At 40.0% G+C, this 27,346-nt stretch overlaps 3 protein-coding genes across 3 annotated transcripts; 1 reads left to right on the top strand and 2 right to left on the bottom strand.

Annotated features, from left to right (window-relative positions):
• The first annotated feature begins 1,008 nt into the window (after positions 1-1,008).
• On the top strand, positions 1,009-2,026 carry LOC140372645 (olfactory receptor 52Z1P-like). The gene has a single exon (XM_072459763.1). It carries the CDS (start codon positions 1,049-1,051, stop codon positions 2,024-2,026), a length of 978 nt encoding a protein of 325 aa, XP_072315864.1. The 5' UTR covers positions 1,009-1,048.
• A 558-nt stretch (positions 2,027-2,584) lies between these two features.
• On the bottom strand, positions 2,585-20,658 carry LOC140372634 (protocadherin Fat 4). The gene is made up of 15 exons (XM_072459755.1): positions 20,559-20,658; positions 19,376-19,717; positions 17,144-18,057; positions 16,112-16,283; positions 15,861-16,041; positions 15,245-15,495; positions 10,555-14,838; positions 10,391-10,492; positions 8,722-9,023; positions 7,557-7,639; positions 7,302-7,481; positions 7,101-7,228; positions 4,369-4,583; positions 4,053-4,299; positions 2,585-3,542 (listed from the first exon to the last, which is right to left on the bottom strand). Exons 1-15 carry the CDS (start codon positions 20,656-20,658, stop codon positions 2,614-2,616), a joined length of 8,430 nt encoding a protein of 2,809 aa, XP_072315856.1. The 3' UTR covers positions 2,585-2,613.
• A 1,213-nt stretch (positions 20,659-21,871) lies between these two features.
• On the bottom strand, positions 21,872-26,439 carry daw1 (dynein assembly factor with WDR repeat domains 1). Its single transcript, XM_072457823.1, has 13 exons — positions 26,318-26,439; positions 26,056-26,128; positions 25,783-25,927; positions 25,275-25,333; positions 25,075-25,197; positions 24,893-24,992; positions 24,716-24,823; positions 23,519-23,625; positions 23,321-23,423; positions 23,083-23,197; positions 22,817-22,893; positions 22,475-22,637; positions 21,872-21,928 (listed from the first exon to the last, which is right to left on the bottom strand). Exons 1-13 carry the CDS (start codon positions 26,355-26,357, stop codon positions 21,894-21,896), a joined length of 1,248 nt encoding a protein of 415 aa, XP_072313924.1. The 5' UTR covers positions 26,358-26,439; the 3' UTR covers positions 21,872-21,893.
• Between the last annotated feature and the right edge of the window lie 907 nt (positions 26,440-27,346).

The raw sequence follows: 27,346 nt of genomic DNA, 5'->3' as shown, positions 1-27,346 counted from the left end.
GGCATCTGTCTGCACTTGTATCCTTAATAGATATGCCGTGAAATGAATTATATAATATCAAATAGCCTATATTTGACAGAAAAGTGATATTTTATTTGATATTTAATTTTTTGGATTTATTATTTTTCACACCGATGATCGCAGGCCGGCCCTCCGCTACTTGCCTGGATTCGAATATGGCCCTAGGAGGAAAATAATTGCCCACCCCTGGCTTAGACACACACCGGCATGCGCACCCATGCGCAGCCAACGAGGCTGTGGGTGAGCAGTAGGTGCATCCTATGATTGACATGTGAATGAAGTACTCGGCTGTCCACGCCACGAGGAAATGAGACTCAGATTTGGCGCCAAAAATCCCCTTTCAAGCTCGGGTCGCCTGGGAGCTTGAGGGTTCGGCGCAGTATCTTTGCTGTTCCTGCACTGTACTTTTCTGGATCGAGATTTCCGATGTTTTTCCTGGGATCTGCTCAAGCCATTCCTCCAGTTTGAGGGTCACTGCCCCAAGTGCTTCGATCACTACGGGCATCACCAATACCCTCACGCTCCAGGCCTTCTCCAGCTCCTCTCTGAGGCCTTGGTATTTATCTAGTTTCTCGTGTTCCTTTTTTGGGATGTTGCCATGGCACTGCAATGTCCACACTCCATTATTGGAGTAGTAACATTATAACAGTATGCTACTACTCAATATATATATATACATATATATAAATGTATCATTACAAATATATATGAATTTGATACGGTTATCTCAGGCCCTCCAGATAAAATGTATTTATTTGTGGTCAAAATCACAGTGTTGAAATGAAAAGAAAAACAGAGAGACAGTGCCCTTACCCTGTGGGCTGTGCTATTGTATTACAAATATTTCTCTTCTCACTATCCAAACAAGCCTCCTGGGGTTGTACCTATGTGTCTGATTTGCATGATCAGAGTATTCTCCAGTGTGAGCCGGCTATAAAAACTGGCTAAGAAGTAGAAGCAGACACTCGAAGAAGCAGGTTGGGGGGTTAGTTGACTTGTATCTATTTCCTGCTGTGTAAAAGTTACAATGATGTTCATCTCCAATGGAACCACTTTGAAAAGCTTTAATATTGTTGGTTTTCCCGGGCTGCACTCTGTGTATTTTGGACCCGTGTCTGTTCTGTTGCTTTTTGTCTTCATATCTATCGTTGTTGGAAACTCCTTCACAGTTGCTGTTATATATTTGATAAAATCTCTTCACAAACCCACTTACATAATATTTGGCAACCTGGCCATAGTAGACACCGTATTTGCGATAGTGACACTTCCTAAAATCATTGGTCGATATTGGTGGAACGACTCTTCGACTCTCTTTGGTATGTGCTTCACGCAAATGTATTTTGTCCATTCTATGGGTGCCATTAATTCTTTAATTCTGCTTTTAATGGCTTTGGATCGGTTTATAGCTGTTTGGTTTCCATTGCGGTACCCGTCTGTGGTCAATAACAGATCTATATCGATAGCGTGTTTTTTTTGCTGGTTTGTGACGTTCATCCGAATGGTGGGAGTACTGTTGCATGCATTAACCCTGCCATACTGTGGTATACATGGAAACATTATTCCCCATTGCTATTGTGATCACTTATCAATTACTCAACTAGGCTGTGGAAAAGAGGTTAAATATGTGAAGCTGGTGTCTTTAGGAATTGCTCTGTTTGGTCTCCTGCTCCCTCTGTCTTTCATCATTTTCTCCTACTTCTCTGTGATTGTGGCTGTACTAAGAATGTCTCAAGCTGAAAGTCGGTACAGGGTCTTGTCCACATGTGCTCCTCAGATTTTTATCACTTGTCTGTATTATGTGCCAAGATGCTTTGTGTATATAGCTCATAACGTGGGGCTCAAGATAAAACCAGATTTCCAGGTGCTCATAGTGATGTTGTACAGTTTAGTCCCATCCATCCTTAACCCACTCATCTACTGCTTCAAAACAAAAGAAATCAAGGAGGCTCTCATTCAGAGGCTGAAGAGCAGGAGAGTAAGTGATAAGATTATGTATGCAAAATAATGTTGTTTTTTCATTCACATTAATCAAATATGTTTGCTATATGTAAAGGTAAAACAGGAACTTACTAACAACACTTAATGTACCATATCATATTGTACAGATTTTATTTTCATAATAAACATGCAAAATACAGTTGTCTGAATCTGTTTGAAATGGACACCCACAATTAAATCATTATCATTGATTTAATTGTGTGAGTTTTTATTGCCCAAAATACACCATGCATTCTTACTGTGTGGGATTGCCTTTCCACAGATCTGATCTGTAACTGTGCCTAATTGAGATGAACAAGTTTAAAGCCATTTACTCAATAACATCTTCATGGAGACAAGCAAATGGTGTAAACTTCTATAGAAAGGTTACACAGTGCACCTTTAACTGAATTTGTATCTACTGAAGTCCCACTGTGAAAATCTGTAACATTTTAAATTAATTTACCAAAGTTTGAAGTGATGCCACCTATATGCAAATTATCTAAATCACGGTACTTCATTTAGTATGTGAAGCCAAAATGATTGATTCATCAAGCGCTATCCCTTCTTCATTTCTGTGCCTTTTTTTCATCTGTTAAAATATCTAAAATTGATTTAAATTGTTTCCTCAAAATCACTTTGCATATCACAGTCATAACTCTTCTCTGTAGGCAGTTGGGTGATGTTTTCTCCCACAGAAGTATATGGGTTGCCGTCACAAAAACATGCACATTTGAATAAAGTTAAGTTTGGGTCTTTAATGCAGCGTTCACAGTCTGAGCAGGTGCACGTGGTGTCAGTGTCACTTCCAGAGACATCTATCACATAGTTTCTAACCCCAGGGTTGAAATAAGTACATTTATTATCACCTTTATGTTGCGCTATTGATGCAAAGAGTATATCTATCTCTTCAAATGTTAAACACTGTGCCGGCTTCATTAGAAGTGGCTTAGCATGAAATATTGGTGCACCGTGATTGGTTGGTAACACATTTCCATTGATGGATACACTCTTTTCAGTAGAATATTCTTTTTCAAAATGTTCTACAACATTTATATTGTCTTCACCTTTGATTAAAAAGTTCAATTTTTGAGGAAAGTTGAGAATATCCAAATTACGTATCGGTTCAGGCTTTGCAAGTTGCCCATCTATTGCTTTGCTCACATCCAAACATATCTTTTGTCTTTGGCTATTTTTTTGTCTTAACCAATACAGCGGGATACAAATAACTGACACCGCGAAGACAAAGAGAAGCGACAGAATGAGCACTAAGAGCCGTGGATTATCTTTTGCATCTGATTCAACACAGTGTTGTTGGTTTTGTGACGCGCATACATGGCACAAACGGTCTGAAATGTTGTGGAGACACAGACACTGGTGCTCACACTCTTGGTCTGGGCAGGAAGCAGACAGGCAGGCTTCGTGTACGCCGCAGTCCCTCTGGAGGAGAGAGGAGCCGGGGTGGAGCTCCACTGACAGACTGTAGCCACTCAGAGGAAGGCTGTAGCCGCTGATGTTGAAGTACTGAATGCAGCCTTGGAAGCCTGGGGGGAAAAGAGCAAATATGGTACACATGAGCGCTTTAAGATGAGATGTTGTGCTTTTATCCAGGTGCTTCATATTGAACTACACCAGGCATGTCCAAACTACGGCCCGGGGGACAAATGCGGCCCTCAGACCAATTTTTGTTGGCCCTCCGGCTTCCTGCTAAGTTGGTCCAAACATCAAAAAGTAGTAAAATTGACTGTAAAATAGGAAAAATTCAAGCATTTTGACGTTATACCAAATAAATGGTAAATAATATTAATGTTCCATGTATTATTAAAGGTGTGGAGGAATCAAAACAATGTAAAATGCAAAAAAAAAAAAAAAAAAGCTTTGTTATTTGACAAATTTGACATTGTCTGGTTGTTTGTGGCCCTCCGCCAAACAACAAGTTTCAAAATGCGGCCCTTGGTGAAAACAGTTTGGACATCCCTGAACTACACAATCATGCCAAATTTGCACTATAATTACACTTTAATAAATGCCTCGATTTCACAGAATTGAATTACCTGTTTGCTGGAGCTCGGAAAGCCCACCTCCCAGGACAACCTTTTTCACGTTCTGAGGGCTGAGATCCAAACTCTCAGTGGCGTTGAATGCAGCTTCACTGTCTATAATGATCATGGTTTTCTGTGTGTCCGTCAACACCGTCACTACGTGCCACAGACCGTCAGAAACCACCAAGTCTACAATCCAGTCGGACTGTTGCCCGGAAACACTGTTCAGGGAGGTGTACCATAGCATTCCCTCTTTTATCTGAAATTGTAAGAAAAAGATGAAAAAACAAATCTTGAAACTGAATATTACTGATGAAAAATGGTCAACCTGAAGAGTGTTGAACCTTGTGTTTCCAAGTATATTTAATAGCACTCCATTCTCTCTTGTTTTGAATTTAATGTTGATGCTGTTGAAATCTTCTGCATTTTCGTCTTTATTTTCGCTGAGTGTTTTCATCAGATAGTCCCTTCTGAAGTGTTCTTTTACGACAAACTCTAAGAAATCCTCCCCACTGAATGGCATAACCAGCTCTTCTGAGATTTCTGAAAAACAAAAGCTTTTTCTATGTAACTTTGACAATTCTGAACTCTACAAGAACCAACCATACTTGCTTAACCTTGCACAATAATTGGATAAACTATGGTTTGAATCTAATCAAGATCAGTCATTTTGGTTCCATGTGGAAGAAAGCAGTCACATTATTGAAAAAGATAAGACCGTAGCAACACACAAATGCAAACCATGGAAGAAGATAAGTGAAACCCAATGTACATAAAGTGTAAACCTCGCTGTCAGGAAGTGACTGAAAAGCCCATGTGTTAACTCAGAGTGAGTGAAATGTTTGTGTCAGTGTTATCGCAGCTACACGCTCTGCCTCTGTCTCAAGGACTAAAGCCTCTAGAGAAATATTCTTTGTATCTTTAGGAAAACACCTGTCTTTACCACTCTCTGCCTTTGTTTTAATGAGAAAGAATTAGTACTGTGCGACCAGATCAGTTGTATGTACCAGCAGGCATGACCAAGATCATGTGACGTCAGGGTAATGTCAGGGCCGCTGAGTGCCCTAAGCAGTAATGCTCAGTGGTGCCCCCATGCCCCCAACCCGCTTTGAACCTGTAGAAAATAGATGTTTTTAATCAATCTAAGAAAAAAAAATGTTTTTTTAATGCATTTTATTTTGTAAATATTGCATAAATCACAATCCTAAGTTAGATCAGGGGGTCCTCAACCAAGAGGTTTACAGTTCATTTAAGTTGAACTTTGGCTTTGTCTGTGTGTTATGTGTGTAATGGGAGCAATTGAAGTCACAAAATAGTTCAGATTGTTCGAATGATGGTTTTTAAATATTCTGAGAACACGCGTGTGAAAAGGGCATTTTGTGGTTTAAATTTAAACACATAAACGTCATTTTTACTAAGGATATCAGAGAAGTCTCCAGTTCAAAACCTGGTTCAAACTTGGTTACCACTACAGAAGTCTTAACATTGTTCTTTCTACTCCTTCTATAGTCTGACTCTTCATATTGTGACTCCTGTGTCTTCTGCTGTGTCTTCTGTTGTGTCTTCTGCTGTGTGTTCTGTTGTGTCTTCTGCTGTGTGTTCTGTTGTGTCTTCTGCTGTGTGTTCTGTTGTGTCTTCTGCTGTGTGTTCTGCTGTGTGTTCTGTTGTGTCTTCTGTTGTGTGCTCTGTTGTGTCTTCTGCTGTGTCTTCTGTTGTGTCTTCTGTTGTGTGCTCTGTTGTGTCTTCTGCTGTGTCTTCTATTGTGTGCTCTGTTGTGTCTTCTGCTGTGTCTTCTATTGTGTGCTCTGTTGTGTCTTCTGTTGTGTCTTCTGTTGTGTCTTCTGCTGTGTCTTCTGTTGTGTCTTCTGTTGTGTCTTCTGTTGTGTGCTCTGTTGTGTCTTCTGCTGTGTCTTCTGCTGTGTCTTCTATTGTGTGCTCTGTTGTGTCTTCTGTTGTGTGCTCTGTTGTGTCTTCTGTTGTGTGTTCTGCTGTGTCTTCTGTTGTGTCTTCTGCTGTGTCTTCTGTTGTGTGCTCTGCTGTGTCTTCTGCTGTGTCTTCTGTTGTGTCTTCTGTTGTGTGCTCTGTTGTGTGTTCTGTTGTGTCTTCTGCTGTGTCTTCTGTTGTGTCTTCTGCTGTGTGTTCTGTTGTGTCTTCTGTTGTGTCTTCTGCTGTGTCTTCTGTTGTGTCTTCTGTTGTGTGTTCTGCTGTGTCTTCTGTTGTGTCTTCTGTTGTGTGTTCTGCTGTGTGTTCTGTTGTGTCTTCTGCTGTGTGTTCTGTTGTGTCTTCTGTTGTGTCTTCTGCTGTGTGTTCTGTTGTGTCTTCTGTTGTGTCTTCTGCTGTGTCTTCTGTTGTGTCTTCTGTTGTGTGTTCTGCTGTGTCTTCTGTTGTGTCTTCTGTTGTGTGTTCTGCTGTGTGTTCTGTTGTGTCTTCTGCTGTGTGTTCTGTTGTGTCTTCTGCTGTGTGTTCTGTGTCTTTGCTCAATGACACAGAACACTGGAAGCATCCCAGACCTTTTTTAATGCTATGATCATGTCTCGATGTTATTACTGTATAACAAGCTGGTCCCATGCAGGCAAAACAACCCTGAGGCCATTGGAATCCCTGTGCAAGAAAAGCCTTACAACCGGAAACCACGACAGCATCACCATTGCCATGCAGACAGATTGCTAAATTTCGACAACATACAAAAACTAGCCGCCATTCGAATGATATACAGAATTCTAAATAACTCTGCACCTCTTAAGCACTTTGTTCACTTCACATCTGTAGTGACTTCCACCAGTGTGTCAAAGTGTAAAACTACATTTGCACAAACAGCCTTCTCCTATAAACCCAATAAAGAAGTGGAAAATGTCCTTCCTGAGCTAAAAGTCAAGTAAACTATTCAAAATTCTCTGTGTAACATAAAAAGTGGCTTTGGAACATTCAAACTTAACAATTAAACCCTTAGAATTAAAAAGGTTGCTGTCATTGCACTGCTTTTGTAAACTATGGCTTTAAATATTATCATGTAAGATCCTGTGGTCCCCTTGTGAATGACTGATGTATTTGAACTTTTACCTTGGTTGCAGCTGTTTCCGGTGAAGGGATTCTTGCACTCACAAAAGTATTCATGCCACTGATCGTGACACACTCCATCATTGTGGCATGGCTTGCTAACGCATGGGGATTTTTTGATTCTAGGACAACTTAAAAAAGGCAGGTTGTAAAGTATGCATCAGTTAATTTTGTTTTATTTTCAAATCATAATGAATAATGTACCTTTCATGAATGTTGTTTATATCAAGCGCCATAGAGGGTCTGAGCTGAACTCCATTGACATAGATTTGGCGCATGCATCCAACAAAGCTGTGTGTTTGTGTCTGTCCAGGACGAAGCACGACAGGTTCCATGTTCCTCAGGCCTCCAAAAAGCATGTTCATATTTCCAACATCCAGCGTCCTGTTGGAAGAAATTAGGGGAAATGAACTCATAAATGGATTTTCAGAAAACTGGAAGAAAAAAAGTTTTAAGTACCTTTCCTGAATACCAAATGTTTGTAAGAAACAAAAGCCCTCGAATTCAACATCTGTACAGTTGTCCACATTCAAAGTACCCATCTGTAAAATGAATGAAAATTGAGTAATATAAGCTCTAACATGATAGTTTCAATCAGGTTTAAGACAATATTTTTGGTCTGGTGAGATGGGATGTCAAGATTATATGGTTAATTGATAATCGTGATTATCCATGGAAAAGTAAAAAATAAAAGTAAAAAATAAGACAACTTTTAGAAGTCTTTTCAATTCAATCTATAATTCAATCTGTTTTTTTATGTCACATTGGCATTACTATTTAATTTAGAATGTTTTTGTATAAAGCTAGTCACATAGTAATTCACCCTGGAGAAACGCAGAGACGACGAGAAAGGACTGTTTAGCAAGCTTTATTACGTGGGTTATTTGGCGCTCAGACCCCGGCGGAAGACGTTGCAATCATGGGCACTCCATGATCTATTTGTATTAGACATCTCCCCCCGGAGCCTGGAGACTGGTGGTGGTAGATGTGAAGAGAAGGTAGAGGATGAGGGGAATGCAGAGGAGGAGCTGGGGAGGTGGTGGGTCGCGGAACGGTTTGAACGGCCGAGCCATCTGCCTGAGGGCTTAAATGCGACCGCCTGGGCGCTGATTGGGAGCGGGGAGGAGTAACTTGAGAGCGTTGATTGGGGATGAGGAGCAGGTGCGAGGGCCATGGTGCAGACGCCCCCTGACCTTTCACCCTCCTTCTTTGGCCGGGAAAAACTGCATAACCTCTTTGGGATAAGCGCAGAAACCTGGGAGAGTCCATGGTGAAGTGAGGGATCTGACTCTCACAGACGGACAGGCGGGCGCCCGCTTGAGTGCGATGATGGCGCTGGGGAGAGGGGTCCTTCCATGGTGGCCGAGGCCCGGGCTGGGTGCGTTGGTTGAGCTGGGGAGCGGGTGGCCTTGACGTAGATGGGTGGAGTTAGGTCTTCCAGGCTGAATTAGTCTTTTAATTAAAATTTGAATTAATTAATTAAGGTTTTATTGTTTAGTTGTGGTGTCAGAAATCCTGAATAATTTTAAAATGTTGATGTTTTTACTCACAGTGATCGTAACACAAATAATTTGAATCATATTTTTACTGATCAGATAGTCAGAATAATGTAAAGTATGCTTACGCTGCCTATTCTCCTGACAGAGAGCAGGTGAAAGTCTCCATCAGCCACGTGTTTGTGCGTCTGCAGCCTCACAGGCCCAGAGCCCAGGTCATAGGTCAGACGAACAGTACCATCCAGTATTTCAACAGCCAGGAAGTCAGGACTGTCAGCTCCTCCTGGACAGTACACGAGTAAAGCGTTCTTCTGCACTGTGGCAAACTCCAGGGAGATTAAGTTAGTGCTGCGGTCTGGTGGAGGGAACTCAAGGTAAGAGAGCTCTCCAAAGCCATAACTCTGCTCCTCACAGTAGATACCACTGACTCCTGCAAAATGTTGAGAAGACCTCTCAACAAATTGTATTTTATTGCAAACCATTTAATTATAGTAGTATTGTAATTTAATCTTGATTTTAAATGTGCACAGTGTAACTTATCTGGTGGAGAGTGCAAAGGCAAATCATTCATGCTTTTTTATTGCAAAAATACCTAAATACCCCTAAAGTGAGATCACCTCTTCATAGATCTGTGCTCTCATTTATGAAAGTGTACGAACAAAATGGGTTAAGGTTAGGGTTAAGGTTAGGGTAAGTCCATGTACTAACCTGGCTCTGTCCTGCTTAGCTTCAGAGAGCTGACGAGATCGGTTACTGGCAAGCAGGCCATAGCATCTACAGTTAAGCACAGTCTAATACATGCTAGAAGCCATAGCTTTTAAGCTTACTGTTTTAGAAGCATTACGTGGAATTTGGTATGTATAAAACACAAACTCATTTCTCTGAGCACAAATGGCCTTCTGTCTCGTTTTTGAAAGCCCATACGTGCAAAGCTCAGTTTGATCACAAACTTCACTTAACATAACATCTTTGTACATAGGCACGCTTTAGGTATGAGACCCCAGACCTGTAACTTTGCATCACTGGATTGCTTCCACAGAGACAGATACATTTAAAACTAGAAAATCTGCAATGGCTGAAGCCATTGCTGGAGTGTCTGCGTCTCTTCCTCTCCCCCCATCTCCCCCTCCCTCTCCCTCCCTCTCCCTCCCTCTCCCTCCCTCTCTCCCTCTCCACAATACAAGAACATAGTGTCTGCGTGTGATGTCACGCAGGCACTATATGTTCTTGTATTATTTTCCATTCCTTCCTCTCTCTCTCTCTCTCTCTCTCTCTCTCTCTCTCTCTCTCTCTCTCTCTCTCTCTCTCTCTCTCTCTCTCTCTCTCTCTCTCCGTCACAAAATTCTAAAGAATAAAGGCTAAAGAATTCCGCAGACAGTCATAATGCCCAAATTCATTTAAATGTACTAATACGTTTGAAGATTCTGCAAAACGTTGTTCAAATGTCAAAAGTAATAGCACACGTACTACTGTGAAAATGATCGTAATCAGGTATAACTTGTTGAAATCGGTTAAAGCGTTAAGGAGTTGAAACTGGCTAAATGAAAAATCATGGAAAATATACTAATACAAAATTTGTGACATCACTCACAATACAAGAACATATAGTGCCTGCGTGACATCATGCAGACGCTCAATTATACATACAGTTGAACATTCCAGACAAAGCAAACCCATCACCATAATGATAAAAGGCAGATGACAGACTTTCCACCATACAAGTTACATAGTGCACCTTTAAAGTAATTCTCCTTGCATACTAACAATTTCCCGATATTGACATGCTTATTTTCTTACCATCGGGGCAGAGGCAACGGAATTCTGTCTTAAAGTTGATGCATGAACCCATGACACAAGGAGAAGACTGACAGTAGTCAATGGTGAGTTCACAGGTGAGGCCTATAACAGAGACCAAAGAATTATTGTTCACTTTATATAATCATATAAACTATGTTCCATACCTTCAAATCCAGGGAGACACTGACAGCGATACATATCATCAGTGTGAACACAGGTCCCATTATTTTGGCAGTTCATCTTCAGACATTTCTCTATATCTATAGAGCAGACTGTACCAGAGAATCCGGCCTTGCATTCGCAGTGGAATCCTCCGGGACTGTTCAAACAGGTGGCTCCATTTTCACAAGGAGTCTCCTCGCATTCATCAATGTCGACCTCACAAACCTCGCCTCTAAAGCCGTCAGGACAAGTGCAGTTAAAAATCTCTTTGGAAGGAGCTACAAAAATAACTGCTGGACTTTGGAGGACTGCAACATCTTGGCTGATGAGGAGGTTTCGGTTGCACGTTGCCCCATTTCGACATGGAATGGTCAAGCATGGGTCACTGGTAATGTGTGAGAAGGTAACATTGCTCTGAGACTCCAACAGTTTCTTGTGGTCTGAAGACACGCTCCTTGCAACCTCTCTGCTGAGATATCGGCCATTGTAATTTTTAATGGCGGCCAACAGGAGGACATCAGGGCCAATTTCTTTGATTCCAAACACATGAGTCTTGGAGGCTTGCAGATTAAAAAGGCTGTCAAGCGCTTTGACAAATTTGAGATACTTATTTGCCAAAAACTCCTCCACTGTAGATGAGGAAACATAAAATAAAATGCAATTGTCAACCGATGAATTCATGAAGCCTTTGTAGTTGACATAGACGCTGTTGTTGACAGGGTAGTGGAGCTGGTCGGAGGCCTCAGTAGTGATGTTGTATGTTGCTTCGCCTTGAAATGGAGCGGACCATAACTCACAAGATCCATTAGCTATGGAGAACATGTTCATTGGTCCAGTTTTTATTGTACATGTAAAAGTGTCTGACTGATCAGGATCTTCAGGTTGAACATTTCCAATCATGCCACCTTGAAAAGAACTTCCAAAGTACTTCACTTCAATGACAACGTTTCTCCCAATGGGAGGGTTATCGTTTTCATCCAGAATATTTATTTGAAAAATAGTTGTTGATGTCATTGCCGGAATACCTGAATCTTTTGCTGCCACCAAAACCTGATAAACTGAAATCTTCTCCCGATCAAGTGGTCTTGTTGTGAATAAAACCCCATCAGGAGTCAGTGAGAAAGCACTCTCCCTCAAAGTGTTAACCAACCAGTACGTGAATGGGCCTTGGTTTGGCGGCAAATCAGAATCAATTGCAACTAATTTCCCAACTAATGAACCTTGAGGTAGGTTTTCCTTTATCTCTGCTTCAGTTAAAGTCAGCAGTGGTGCATTGTCATTCACATCACCAATTGCGACAATAACATTGGTGGTCCCAGTAGCTGGTGGAAAGCCAAAGTCTGTGGCTGTTAAAGTGAGGTTATAAAGGGGCCATTGCTCCCGATCAAGAGGAGTACTGATCAAAATAATGCCATTTGAAGGGTTGACAGAAAATGAAAAGTGGGTGTTTCCATCTTGAATCATGTAAAATAAATTACTGTGAAGGGAGTCTTGGTCAAGAGCGGTAATTGTTGTCACATATGTCCCAACTGGACTGTCTTCAGTCACGTTTACAAAGTACTCCATGAAGGTGAATTTTGGAGCGTCATTAGTATTTATTACACTGATGACGACCAAAGCCTCATCCACCTCTGTCCCACTAATAACCCCGGGATTTTTGGCAAGAACCTTTAAAACGATGTTTGTGTTTCCTTGTTTTCTCAAACTGCCTGTAGTGTAAATATCCCCTGATGTTCGATGGATATCAAAGCCTAAGTATTTGTTTTGTCCAAACATCACATAAAGCACTCGACCCTCTGGTCCGTAATCACCATCTGTGGCTTCCACTTTACCAATGCTTGTTCCAATTCGGACATTTTTGGGAATGGAAAAGTAGAATTCCTTTTCATTAAAACGTGGGATAAAATCATTAACATCCAGAATTTGGATGAACACATGAGCCAAGCTAAACAAGGAATGGCCACCAGGGTTTGCTGCTTTTACAGTTAGATCAAAAGATGTTTGATGTTGTTCATAATCAAAACTATCCAAAGTGGTGATTGTTCCAGTTCTAGAGTCAATGGCAAACTTGTCCACTTGACCACCAGCAACGGAGTAGACAATGTGCCCATAGCTACCTGAATCTGCATCATTAGCATTCACACTGAGAACAACGGTTCCTTTTTCAGAGTTCTCTGTTAAAAAAGCTATAAATTCTGAAATAGGAAAGGTTGGCGTGTTATCGTTGACATCTATAACTTCGACAGTTACATTCAACAAAGCCGTTCTAGAGACCCAACCACCATCTTTGGCTGTAACCTGGAGCTGATAACGTCTTTCATTTTCAAAATCAAGCTCGCCGTTTAGTGTAATCAGTCCAGTCATTTCTCCTATAGAAAATGGAAAATGATGTTTGTGGAGGAAATACATAATGGCTCCATTGGAACCAGTATCCCCATCCTCTGCTTGGCATTTCCCAATGACAGATCCTTCAGGCAAGTCTTCAGGAACGGAGTAAGATACATAACTTTCTCTAAAGCTGGGAGAAAATGTATTTTTGCCAGTAATTTCCAAAGTTATGATTGTTTCTGAAAACAATTGTGGAAAGCCATTATCTATAGCTACAATCGACAAAATGAGGAAAGAATTAACATTATGGGGCAATCTCTGAATTAATTTGAGTCTGCCATTGTTTGGTTGGATCTCAAAAAAATCCGTTCCATTGCCTTGATTCAAAACGTACTGAATATTGGCGCTACTATTATTTTCATCCTGGTCTACAGCCGTGAACTGAAAGACTTCAATCCCTTCAGGAAATTCATATGGGATTGCAATTAAAGACGGTATCGGCAAAAACATTGGCGGATAGAGATTACGTTTCTGGACTCTGACAGCCACCGTAACATTGCTGTGAAACGGAGCTTTGCCGCAGTCATAGGCCGTCACTTGAAAATAATGGTTCGCACTCTGCCGGCTCATTGGTTGTTTTGTATGAATTGCACCATTTGTCATATTGACCCTGAACGCTTCACTTGGCGGGTCTATAACATACAGAATTTGACCATTGAGTCCCATGTCATCATCGGCTGCATGTACTTGTCCAACAAATACATCTGTGTCATTGGTTTCTGGAAAAGTCATAGTGTAGAAAAGTTCGGAAAATACTGGTCTATTATCATTAACATCCGTAATAATTATTGTAACGTCAGTGCTTGCGCTCCAAACTGAATCATTAGCACTGATTTTAATGTTATAATGATCTTGAAATTCCCTGTCCAGATATCCATTGACAGTGATGTAGCCGGAAACAAAATCTATATCGAATGGCAAATTATTACTTTCATCAATAATCCAATAAGTAGAATTGCCATCAGTGTCATCGTCCATTGAGCTGACATGCAAACAAGTGTGTCCAAAAGGTGCATCCTCAGGTACCTCAGCAATGAAAACGTGTGTAAATCGTGGTGCGTTATCGTTTCTGTCCAAGATGGTAACTATAACCGTAGTTCTGTCCATATTGTTTGGATTGTACCACTCCACAGCTTCAACAGTCAAATTGAATTCGGCACAGTTCTCTCTATCCAAAGATATTGTTGTGCTCAAGAATCCATTTTCAGGGTTGATCATGAAAACGTTGCCGGAGTTTCCTTCTGTTATGTTGTACTGGACAGTTCCGTACGATTCAGAATCTGCATCAATGGCAAGAACATCGCAAACTAAAGTTGGTTCGGAATTTTCAAGAATTTCACATCTATATTCCATTTGAGTAAACAGTGGAATGTTGTCATTCACGTCAGTTATGTTAACGTGGATTTCTTCGAAGGACGAGAAAGGAGGCGAGCCAGAATCCCGAGCTTCTATTATTAGGATGAAGTCTTTTTTCATTTCAAAATCCAGACTTTTTTGAACAGTGAGAATGCCATACTGTTGGTCCATTTGAAACACTTCATCAAAGTTACCCGAGGTCAAATAAAACATAACAGACTCAACTCTGGAGCTGAAACCAGTGACCATTGCCACCACAGACCCCACTGACTCGTCTTCAGGCAAAGAAGGACCGATAATGTCCACGTGCATTACAGGGAATTCAGAGACATTTCGAAATTGAATTGTTATTGTGGTTGTTTCAAACTGTGGATTCTCCCCTGCATCTTCCACGTGGACGTGCAGTGTTATTTCTTCAGTTGATGTTAGAGAAGCTGACGTGAAAACTGTTCCAGTGTGAGAATCAATGGAAAATGCATCTGTCGTCTGCTGGGATAAAGAATAACGAAGCTCTGCGTTCATATCCGTGTCTGCATCTTTTGCTGAAACAACACAAACCACCATGCCTGAAAAGTAAAATAAATGTACTGTTAATGTCCAATTTTAGTGCACACCTTGAGAACAAACTTTGTAAGATAAATAGGTTAATGTTCATGGTACTAAAACATTCTAAACAGTATTCAAATTTGTATTATTTTCAGCATTTATTTGTTTCTTTTTTTTGAAACCAATGATTCTCAAATTTTGACCAAAAAAAAGATTGTAGATGAGGTCCTGCCAAACAATCCTCAATCTTAAAACTTTGGAGAAAAAAAACCAAACACATGACAAAACATATTCAGTACTTTTGAAGCTTTGTCTACGATGGATCACTGCTGAATGACCGAGAGACTCCACCAAACTGTTCCGTAAATTCAGTTGACAATAGTGGATAGAAAAACGTCTGACCTTGCTCCGTCTCACTCGGCATGTAGACCACATATGGACTCTTAAGAAACTGTGGCCGGTTGTCATTAACATCCCCGATCAGCACTGTCACCAGCACTGAGCTGGACAAAGGCTGTGTTGGATGTTTGTCAGTGGCGATCACAGTCAGTCTGTACTCTGCCAAAACCTCTCTGTCCAGGACATCTGTGGTCAAGAGCTCCCCGGTATCTTCTTCTATGGAAAAGGGCGCGTCCATGCTCTCCACTGAATATCTAAGTACAAAAGAAAAATGCAAGTATAGAACATTTGTAAACTCCAAACCAGCCTTAATGTATCATAGCAGATAATTTCAATGCAATCACAGACCACTAAAACTATGCATTTAAAGTAAAACATGTAATCTTTCTGTGGAAGGTACACCATCTGCTTGTCTACATGGAGATGTTATTGTGTTGCCTGGAATATTCAACTGTGTGGCATTAACTACTGGTGTTTTTATTGCCTGAGACGTTGCAGGAAAACATGCATTTTTACTGTGATATTGGCTCCACCAAGAAAACGTATGCGATGTACCTCTAAAAACAGGGTTAACCATGAAAGAGCATAAATAAAGACTACAAACAGTGGCTCTATTTACCTTATCTTACCATTCTCGCCATGATCTTTGTCTGAGGCTGTGATCATGGCAAACACGGTTCCTTTTGTACTGTCCTCAGACACAATAGTGTGGTAGGCTTCTTCAGAAAACTCTGGAAGATTATCATTTACATCATCTACAACCACGTGAACAGTCAGAGTGCCTGTTAGAGGTGGGATCCCTACACATGAGAAGAGATCGTGTTCATTTAATTGTTTTGTGTAATTTCCTTGTTTAGTTACGGCGCTTACCTGAATCCACAGCGTTAACGACTAAAGTGTAGGAGGAGTTTGTCTCTCTGTCTAAGGCGTTTGAAATCAGCAGCGTCCCACTGCGACTGATGGAGAACAGGTCTATGTTTCCTGTTTGTATGAAGTAAGTCATTTCACTGTTGAGGCCTATATCTTCATCCAGGGCAGTGATCTGGGGATAAAATAGAAAGTCATCAACTGCATGTTTAGAGTAGGAAATGAATGTGCAAAATATGTGTGTAAAGATTTTGGTAATTGCACAATCCCAGAAACAAGATTATTAAGAAGTGAGATGCTGAATAAAGCCATTGTTGTTCTGCCAAGCTGTTGAATAAATAAAAACATGAAGTGATTTTGCTATATTTTCCAGTGACACTCAAAGTAAACATAAGGTCAATAATATATTGTAATTTTCATTGAATTAAATTTAATATTTTGAATCAGTTTTGCGATTGCCTCAAAAGTTTAGATCTTCACTTACTGTTACGTTTAATCTCTATGGGAATTAGCCGAGTCTTGCTAAAATCATTCAAAATGTTATTATTACACAGCAGAGAGAAGGTTACAGGTGAATAATCACTGCAGCGTGAGAAGACCTTTACGTACAAAGTAAATACTTCACCGGGGAGAATCTATCCATCTCAAAGCTAATGACATGAAACATAAATTGACTGAAATATAAACTAGACAACTTGAAAAAAAGTACATTGAATGCCAAGTCAATTGTTATTGTAAGTAGGTTAGTTGAGTTTGTGGTATTATTTTAACATTACTATTATTATTAAATTAAATCTACCGTAGATTAGCATAAGTTTAGAGACAGATATACCACCTTTTGTAAACACATCCGTTTTCTCTTGCTGAAGTATTGACATAGTGTGTAAAAGGCTTAACATGCTGCCAGTGATTATCTAGACCAGTTGTAAGGTTCTAACCCAAACCCTTAGTGATAATTAAATATTGAACCATTTTTGCAAGACTTAGTTCAACCGCATCTTACCGTATGTTGAAACGGGCCTATCGTTGAATTACCTCATGTGTCAGTTGAGTTGCATCTCCATTTTCCATCACATGTATGGTCATTACATCTGGCAAAAACCTTGGAATAAAGTCATTAACATCCAAAATTGTGATATTGAGCGTGGCAGTTTCCTCCCTGGGCGGGTTTCCTAGATCCACAGCTCTTAGAATGAACATGTAGTTTGACGTGATCTCTCTGTCCAGTTGGACCATCACTATGACATCACCTTTGACCACGTCCACAAAAAACGTGTTTGATTCGTCGACTATGTACCTCACTTGTCCATTCTGTCCAACGTCTTGGTCATGAGCTTGGACTTGAAAGATGCTTGTTCCGGGTAATACGTCCTCCATAATGTCAAAGCTGTACGAGCTTTGTGTAAATACAGGGGTGTGGTCATTGGAATCTTCAATAATTATTGTGACGTTTATGGTGGAACTTAATTGCGGCGATCCTTTATCCACAGCCGTAACCGAAATCGTAAACTTGTCGATGTTCTCTCGGTCCAGGTGCTCTTGAAGATAAATTGTTCCACTTCTATTGTCGATGCTAAACACGCCGCCAGAACTATTTGTTAAATAATACCAAACGTCTCCATTTGAACCGCTGTCTGGGTCTTGAGCATATGCAGTTATTACAGTGGCATTAAGATCGCTGTTCTCTGATATTGTAACGGTGGGAGAGTGAGAAGCAAACCACGGGGGATTGTCATTGATGTCTTCGACTGTTATGGTGACGAATGCGGTGCTAGTGAACTGTAAAGGTGGTGGTTGGGCACAGTCATTAGCCGTTACAGTCAGGTTGTAAAAAGATTGTCTCTCTCTGTCTAAATCTGAATTCAGGCATAAGTTTCCAGAGGGATTTATGAAGAATATTCCGTCTTCGTCTCCACTGAGGATTGTCAGGTACAATTCTCCATTTTCACCTGTGGAAAGAACAAACAGCAGTCATTATGCAAGTATAGCTAAAAAATGCAAAAACAAACAAAAAATATATTTAAACTGTTTTATATAGAGTCAGTGGATCTCAAACCGTTTGCACCAAGTACCACCAAAAGAAATATTTAACCTTCAGTGAAAAAACTTTAACAGGACTATTCCAGGGCTAAACTAGGGCCATCTTTTTTTTCTTTTTTTTTAAGAACATAAAACAAAATTGGGCAGGACTAGAGAGAAACCAAATAAGTAAGAAATTAAATTAGAAAATAAGGAAGGGGCGGCATCCAAAGAAAAGAGGGTTAACGTTTATTAAGTGAAAAATAAAGGTCTCATTTTGTACTCTCTAACTCTAAATGTATTAAACATTAGAAGCAAGCTTGCATACACTACCACAGTTTGAAAACCACTAGACAGATTCAAAGTCTGACAAATGTAATTCAGATTATACAGTGCATGTGAGGGAAAAGAAAGAGAAAGTCACATGAGCGTGAACTGGGCTTGATACAATCTGTTATTATATGGACAGTATGTAAAACTATGAGGAAAAAACACTAATAGCATGGCAATAAAATAGAAATACCATGGGAAAGAAAATATTTGAATTACTCATGGAAACTGGACACATCTACCTCATCTATACTTGTGGGTAGTATAGACTAATTCATCTCAACAAAGTGAGAAGACTGTAAATAACCAGAAAACATGATCAGTATTTTCATGGTAATAAAGCAGGATTAGAAATGTCTAATTGTTAAAAAAATCATTGTCATTGCATGAATCTGTGTTAAAAATGGAACCTCTTGTTTTTTAAATGCTTGCTTATTTGATATATCTTGCTTTTATTATTTTTCATTGTTGAACATCAAAGCAAGTTCCTATGTTTGTGAATTTTGTTCACCGACAATGGCAATAAAAATCTTTCTGATTCTGACAAAACGTAACTAATGTTTTTTTGGAGGCCAATTCAAGATTGCAGATTTTGCATGATTATTGATTGGAAAAAAAATGCACAGAAAAAGATTGCAAATGCCCCTGCAAAAGACTAACAGTGAACTATGTTTTTTGTTTAGTATATCATTTTAGTTTTAGATAACATTCATGGCTTGTTACACCACACAGACACATATTTTAGCAGATTGTGTTTAAATAGATAAAATAATGTAAACCAAAAATATCCCAAAGTATTGTGTGTTTTCAGATTCGTTCTCCCCTTAAATGAAATTGACCCAAAAGCATTTATCATCAGTTCTCAGTTACTATTACCATGCTATTACTGTAAAATGTACAGAGTCATTGAGGACATACCCTCATCTTTGTCGGACACATTCAGTGCAAGGAAACAGGCTCCAGTCCACATGTTTTCCTGGAGTGACAGTGAAATGGCGTCTTGGCTGAAGACGGGGGGGTTGTCATTGACATCCAGCACATTAAAGTAAACACGGATACTGGAGACCAAGTCATGTCCAATCTGTGCCCCCACACTCAGGATGAATAAGCTCTGTGTTTCAAAATCCAGGCCACGGGACAAAAGGAACTCCCCAGAGTGAGGGCTGAGAAGGAACAGGTTCTGCCCATCGTCCTCCAGCACCGAGAATGTGATAGGTGTGGGACTGGTCAGTGGCAGCTCCAGCTTTCCCACTACAGTCCCTGAACAAACAGAGGAAACAAGCAGCCAGGGTTTGAGAGGTAGCGCATGATGATCGGGAAGGGATAAACACTGTTAAAGGGATAAATGTAATGTCAATCTGTTAGTTTGAGTGTATGAATGATGTTTCAGTGTTAATTTTGTTGATTAAAATATGAAGTACCAGAGAAGACTAATACCAGAAAAGAATAATAAAAACAAAAAAAAAATGAATGAAAATGAAGAGATGATATCCAAGCTCCACTTCAATCACAGAGCCACAAACACAAGGTCAACAAATATATGTGTATCATTTCCAAGTCTGCATCGCTACGGCCGTCTTATTTATTCAAATAATAATAATTAATACTAATACTTCACATTCTATTCAAAATAATATGTAAAGCTTTTTAACAACTATTTCTGTATAATACTCATGACTGTAGGTTTTATACTGATGTTTTATATTTAATGCACTAAATTGAATTCAAACAAATGTCTATAATGTCGATTTAAATCTCAATTTACAGATATACAGATACTAGACTTAAAGGCACTATGCAACTATTCTGGTGGACGGTCCGCCACCTGCTTCACTTCATGGAGATGTAATTGCTTGCTTTGCCTTGAATGTTCCACTGCATGGCATTCAAACGATCTCTCTCCATGAGGACAAGAAGGTGACACCATCAGGCTAAGTTACAGGTCAGATCTGTGGAGAAGAGACTCCGCTCACCGTAAGAATGTATGTTTTGTCATAGTATTCTTCAAAGGTTTTATTCCTTTCTCCACAGCTAGACGGGTAGGTGGCACACCCTCCAGCAGAAAAGTGAGAGAATCCTTTAATGAAGATACAAAACATACCTGGTAACGTGTCTTCATTCATTGTAAAAGAAAAAACCTTTGGAGAGCTCAGTTTGCTCAGTGATTTGTGTCCGAGGGCATGCTCTGAAAACGTCCCCATAGTGTTGGCATTCAGAAAGACGAGCTGAGTAGAACACAACTGCCAAACAACATAACATTATCTTGTAAAGTAGTAAATAAACAACGATATAACCCATATACTGGCACATTACTTACCAAAAGTGTGTATTTAACGTGTCGGTATCTCCACCAATTTCCGAAAGGCTCCATTGTCAATTGCATACCAGCTTCACTTCATATCGAATTAGTTAGTCAGATTCTGCAGGAAAAAGCTCGCACCATCGTACCCCAACCACAGCCACCCCAGTTTGAAAGAGCGGGCGGAGCTGGGGCGAGTGAAAGGTGGGGCTAAACCTGGACCATGGCACGGGACGTTTTCAGAGCACATTAACACTTGAAGCACTTTTGACAGGCTCATGTTGTTCTGCATTATAATTGTGTTTATCATAGTTTTGCATTAGTCAAGTCACAGTTTGTGAAGAAAAAAAGAAAAAGAAGAGTTGAAAATGACAGGAAGTAGAGCAGAGTTCTAAATGATAAGTAACATTTTATGAAAGACTATTTACACACTTTTTCTGAGAGTTTAAACAATCATTTAACAAAGGTAATAATTATTTGTCAAATCATAATAAAATGATGTGCAATTTATATGAATTTTGACCCTTATTTACAATATGTTGCTAGGTTACTGGAGTTATGGAATTACCTCAACCAATGTCATATTTGCTGCGTGGGTCTAACCAAAATAACATCATAAAGTTTGGTCAAAAATGGTCAAATTGAGGAAAAATAGACACATGTTTAGTACAATCTTAAATATAACCACGTTCACTATTATGTTAATCTAATTTATTTAAAATATTTCAGAAATGTTATATTTGTTCTTTATTTGGCACTCACTATTGTATTATCATTTTAGAAAATATTTACACAATTACCAAAATAGTCTATTTTATACAATCCCAGGCATCTCTGAATTCTAAAAGTATAAAAAGTATTGAGTCAGGAAAAAATACTGCAAGACACTTTAGTATTGACACATACCACAGTGAGTTTATTAGTAGTTTACAGTTTACAGTTTGTGTGCTGCCCGGTGGTCGAGTGGTCAAGTGCAGCCGGCCACAGTGTCGTGAGTTCGAATCCCAGCTCGGACATTTCACTGCATGTCCTCCCTTCTCTCATTCCCATTTCACACTGAACTGTCCTGACTAATACAGAAGCTTATAGTTTGCAGATGATAACAGTGTTCATGCTCATCTGAGGTTTGATGAGAGGTTAGTACCAGATGCGACAAGTGTTATCCTTGCTACCTGTAAAAGAGTATAGAAGTGTAAATATGCAAACTAGCAGGACTTAATACATTTCAACAGCTATGTTTTCAAAATTAAAGAAGCAATTAATCAAATTATAATCGAGATTAAGATGCAGTCAGTTTAATCTAACGGTCCACTGTCAATCTGTTAGAAAAATAATGTGGTTTGGAGCAGAGTTCAGACTTTGTCTGAAGAAATTTGACATTTTTTCTGCATTAAAAAAATTGTCAATTATTAAAAATATGTGTAGTTTTCTCTTTTAAATTTATATTATTTACTTGAAAATTTATATTGAAATATTTTTTTTAAATACGACAAAATAAGGTTGAATCAAAAAATGTTATCGATCATTATTAGAAAAAAAAAATACTAATACATTTTTCACATCACCTTGCCTAAAAGAAAAAGTTAAAAAGCACAGAGATTGGCAGGTATTGTCATAACATCTGACAAAGTGGGTGTGCCTTGCCCGAGGACACAGCACTAGTTGAAGGTCCTGCTGCTGCTGTGTAACTGTAATGGACATGTCTGTGTTTACTGCACCTGTGATAATGGTGTCTCCCTCGTAGTTGAAAGCACAGGAGAATATCTCATCAGTGTGACCACTCAATACTTGCAGACACTCTCCAGTTTTGACGTCCCATAGACGAGCGGTCCGGTCCGAGCTGGCGGTCAGTAGTCGGGTGCTTTGGGGGTTGAAGCACAGCTGCAAAGGCAAACAAAATCAGAGGTGCCAGGCCAGCACCGAGCACTGTGAATGCAACTTAGAAGTCATTCTCCTTTGTTTAGTTAAATTGTATAAAGATATAAACTAGAACAAGAAGGATGAAGGGAGCAGGCTGTTGTGTCAGTGTGTATGTACCTGAGTCACTTTATTGGACTTACCTTTGAGATCTCCCCCTCATGGCCCTTCAGGGTTAAAAGATGTTCATGTGTTGTCGCACTGAACACTTGTGCTGTGCCTGAGACAAAAACATGACTCACACTCCCATCTAATAAGGTGATAATCTACAACATCTAAACCGTTCTGAACAGATGTATCTATTGATTTTACATTCAAACATAAAACAACAAAATGCAAACAAGACCAAAGAGAACAAATGGGGTTAAAAAAAGAAGCACCAATGCGTTTTAATACACTCATGACTCACAATCTGCAGAAGCTGTAGCCACCAACTGTCCAGTTAAATCAAAGCATGCGTCCAGAACCTCTTCTTTATGCCCTTCCAGAGTGGCCACACATTTCCCACTGGACGCCTCCCACAACTGACAACACAAACAGGCCTTAGTGACAATTGGATTATTCAAATAAAACAGCTTTTACATTACATTTTTTATATAAAGTCGTGGCTTGTGGGGGAATTCTAACAGCAGAATTAAAGTGCTGACCTTACAGGTGTGGTCCAAAGAAGCTGAAACAATAAGTGAGCAATCCCAGTTGAACTGCACATTGCTTATTTCCCCGAGATGACTGTGCAGAGTGTGGACAAGCCTGAGGGGAAGACACGCATAAGTTGTGTGTGTACTTTTTTCTCTTTGCTCTTATGTAAAAACAAGCTTCAAGAAGTTTCATAAGGTGTAACTGACCTTCCAGAGGGAACTTCCCATATGGCCACTGTGTGGTCAAAGGAGCCAGTGATGAGCTGGTTTCCCACTGTGTTGAAGCAAACACACAGCACCTCCGCTGTATGACCCTAAAACATACAGCAGAGGAATGTTAGACAGAATTTGATTCAAAAAACATGACTTAATGTGGTAAGTCAGGGGTAATTAACTTTAGTTACTGTTAAAACCTAAACCAGAAGACCAACAACGCCACATTAGTCTCAGTGAAATTACACAATCATTGTCCATAAAAACAATCACACTTTAGTAGAGGTTAGGAAAAAGGCAAGGTGGCGGAGCATTCTTGTCCCATCCCCATGACCTAAAAGTTAAAGTTGGTTAGTGTTAAAGAAGGAGCCGATATGGGCCTAAAGTGCAGCTCTCTGAAGTGGCAAAGGGTTTTTTTTATAGGGGAGTGTCTGCAGTGCCGCGTCTCCTGAAACTGTGCCGCTATTTGACCGCGTTTTAGCGCCGTTTTAGACCGCGCCGGGTTAAGGTTAGGGTTAAGGTTAGGGTTAGGGTTAGGGTTAGGGTTAGGGTTAGGGTTAAGGTTAAGGTTAAGGTTAGGGTTAGGGTTAGGGTTAAGGTTAAGGTTAAGGTTAAGGTTAGGGTTAGGGTTAGGGTTAGGGTTAGGGTTAGGGTTAGGGTTAGGGTTAGGGTTAGGGTTAGGGTTAGGGTTAGGGTTAGGGTTAGGGTTAGGGTTAAGGTTAAGGTTAGGGTTAGGGTTAGGGTTAGGGTTAGGGTTAGGGTTAAGGTTAAGGTTAAGGTTAGGGTTAGGGTTAGGGTTAGGGTTAGGGTTAAGGTTAAGGTTAGGGTTAGGGTTAGGGTTAGGGTTAAGGTTAGGGTTAGGGTTAAGGTCAGGGTTAAGGTTAGGGTTAAGGTCAGGGTTAAGGTTAAGGTTAGGGTTAGGGTCAGGGTTAGCCATGAGGCTATAACGGGCTATAAGGGAAATGCCGCGGTCCCTGAAACTGCGCGGCCATTTGACCGCGCCGCGGCTCTCCAGCCACGGCCTTTTCATAGAGCGGAGTGACACCTGCTGGCCAATTTAACTAACGACAATCCACACTATCACATTAATATTGTCTGAAACTGGGCAAATATCACACAGTAGCTCCTTACAATAAAACAAATGTTGATCTGTAGTTCTAGTAAAGTTACATGGATAATTGCAGTACTCACAGTCAGTGTGGCCAGCTCCTCACCACTCTCCACATCCCACAGTTTTGCAGTGGTATCCATACTGCCTGTCGCTACCAATGTACTCTGAGGGTTGAACGCCAAGCAAACCTACAACACACACAACGATCACAATTACAAGGTACAAATGTCAAAATCAAAGAAACACAAATGACTTACTATTTCTGCTGTATGTCCTCTAAAAGTATAGAAACACTTGCCAGTCTCAGCACACCACAATCTGCATGTTTTATCAAAGGAACTAGTGGCGATCTTGTCACTGAAAGCGAGAAAGAGAAATAAATGCATGTATGTCTTAGTTTTATATTATAGGTGAAAGGAAAATACATAATAATGTTTACCCAAAAGGATTGTTGAAGGCAATTGCGTAGACCACGCTCTGGTGGGACTCAAGTGTAAGAAGGCAGGTGCCAGACGCTGTGTCCCAAACTCTGCATGTTCTGTCATAGCTCCCCGTTATGAACCTGCGGACGGCAAGAAAACACGTATATATTTCTAAAGAAGTATAGGAAATGTGAATTCATCAGAATGCTGAACTTACTTTGATCCAGACTTGTTAAAAGCAACGTTTGTCAGAGGTAATAAGTGCGCGTTAAGCACCTGTAGATGAAACATTTTTAATATCTCTGAATGTACACACTTAAAGACTGCAAGAGAAAATAAAACCCGGGGAGAAGTAACTAATTACAAAAACGTCGCTGTAATTGATTAGATATTTCAGGTAAGTGTAGTCTGTAGTCTGAAGTCACTGCTGTGTCTGCTCTTTTCTCCACCGACAAACACAAAAAACAGCGTCTTTTCTGATTGGCTAGAGCACAACAAATATGTGGATTGAGGTTTAAAATGACTTGATCCAGCTTTAAACTTTAATTAATTATGTTTTGTTTGTATAAAAAACTGATCTAGAAAACAAAAATCATGCTTACAAAAAAAAGTAAAGTAGTATTTTATAAGTACATTTTTTTGATATACTTTCAACCACTGTGCGTCATTTTCAAGGCAGTTGTTTGAAGGACAAGAGTACATATTATGTGTAAAACAAGTGTAACCTTAACAAAGCAGAACTTGTGGTGGTTTTGCTGACATTGCTTCTGTTGAAGGCGAACGATCAGATCTTTAACCTGATCAGCCCAATGCTCCGTGATCAAAGGCTCAGACTGAACAATCTCTGACACCAACTCATCTGGATTTGTCCTGCAAACACATTTCACACACCAGTGGTTACTCATAAAAGGTCACTGCAATGAGACACAACTTTACAAAGTCTGAAAATGATTGGCATTGAGGCAGATTCAACGTGCAAAGTCATAAAACTCACGCACTCGGTTGATAAATCCAGGAGGTCTATTGATTTGGTGCTCAGCTGTCCCGTTTTCTCATATTCTATTATAATACCTGTTTGATTGAAGCAGAACAATAAGTTAGCTTCATCAATGTTTATTAGCTAATATCAATGTAAACCGGTTAAACTTTGCTCTAATTTAGAAAAGTAACTTTAAGTCATTTTAATTGTGACCAGAGCCTGAGAGTACGTCATAATATTAAGATAGTAATTATAATTCTAAACAATTATAAATAGATTACCTGGTGGATAATATCTGAGACAGAAGCGCTTTAACTTCATTTTGCAAACGATAGCTCCGTTCCCGTGGCCACAAGTCTAAGACGACAACATGTAGTTTCCATGGCGACCAGCCGCAAATCCCCCTACGCATGCGCAAAGGAACGTAAACAAAGGGAAGGTTGACTGAAGCGTGCGCGTGAGCCGAGCAAGCTAAGAGTGCGCACTAGCCGCGTCAGTTTACCAATGCAAAAGACGCCAAATCAACTCACGAACCTGCGCCGCGTCTTCTCCTCTCATCACATTGTGCGTTCTGGTTCAGGCCAAACCCAGGGGCCAAACCCGGGGGCCAAACCCAGGGGCCAAACCCGGCACATCCGCGTTTGGGTTTAAATGCGTCAGTCACGACAATTCACACACACAATTATCTTTGTTTTGTCCATATTGTAAGGTTGTTGTTTAGTTTGATATTTTTGTAAGATAAATATTATAGTTTTGTGTTTGTTTTGTAGAAATGGTGTAAATATTTTTTTTTCATAATGTATGTGTTTGTTTTGTGGGAGGGGCTAACGGGGGTTTAAGGTAGAGCTACAGTGGAGGTAACGTCTGTGAGACTCTGAGACTTAAAGAAGTCTGAAAAGTTATATATACATGTGTTTTTTTGCCTCAGTGTTTTTTTTTATCACTGTAAATATTGTTAGAGCACTGTTTTGCACTTGGATTTCACCACTGGAGAGCACGATTAAAACACTGGAAACCCTCGCCACACAGGCTTTTTATTGTTGTTGTGTTACTTTTATTGGCGGTTGGCAGTCAACTGAAAAGGACCGATATATTCCACATATTCCACATATTCCACATATTCGCTGACACGGACATGAGGTGCCGCATTAGTCTTGGACATGCCTGCCCTAAACTAATCAAGAACAATTCTATGTAATGAGAATTATTGGATACGGCAATGGTATTTTTCTCAATACGCATTTACATTTTTATAACATTTTTAGAATTATTCTGGATTAGTTTGGGGTGAATGGGTCACAAAGCCTATA

The sequence above is a fragment of the Eucyclogobius newberryi genome, unplaced genomic scaffold (genome assembly GCF_026437365.1).
Source record: "Eucyclogobius newberryi isolate DKJ021-1_F unplaced genomic scaffold, fEucNew1.0.hap1 SCAF_10, whole genome shotgun sequence".
NCBI lineage: Eukaryota > Metazoa > Chordata > Actinopteri > Gobiiformes > Gobiidae > Eucyclogobius > Eucyclogobius newberryi.
This window is presented reverse-complemented; position numbering and strand designations above follow the sequence as displayed.

What these genes read in the sequence shown, in the direction of transcription:
- LOC140372634 (XM_072459755.1), bottom strand. Translation starts at nt 20,658, where the DNA reads ATGGGGACGTTTTCAGAGCATGCCCTCGGACACAAATCACTGAGCAAA. An exon ending in ATAAACAACATTCATGAAAG is followed by an intron (nt 7,229 to 7,301) that starts GTACATTATTCA and finishes GCCTTTTTTAAG; the next exon opens with TTGTCCTAGAATCAAAAAAT. An exon ending in TTCCGAGCTCCAGCAAACAG is followed by an intron (nt 3,543 to 4,052) that starts GTAATTCAATTC and finishes TTTTCCCCCCAG; the next exon opens with GCTTCCAAGGCTGCATTCAG.
- LOC140372645 (XM_072459763.1), top strand. Translation starts at nt 1,049, where the DNA reads ATGATGTTCATCTCCAATGGAACCACTTTGAAAAGCTTTAATATTGTT.
- daw1 (XM_072457823.1), bottom strand. Translation starts at nt 26,357, where the DNA reads ATGAAGTTAAAGCGCTTCTGTCTCAGATATTATCCACCAG. An exon ending in TTTAACAAGTCTGGATCAAA is followed by an intron (nt 25,198 to 25,274) that starts GTAAGTTCAGCA and finishes TGCCGTCCGCAG; the next exon opens with GTTCATAACGGGGAGCTATG. An exon ending in CTTTGGACCACACCTGTAAG is followed by an intron (nt 23,198 to 23,320) that starts GTCAGCACTTTA and finishes TTGTGTTGTCAG; the next exon opens with TTGTGGGAGGCGTCCAGTGG.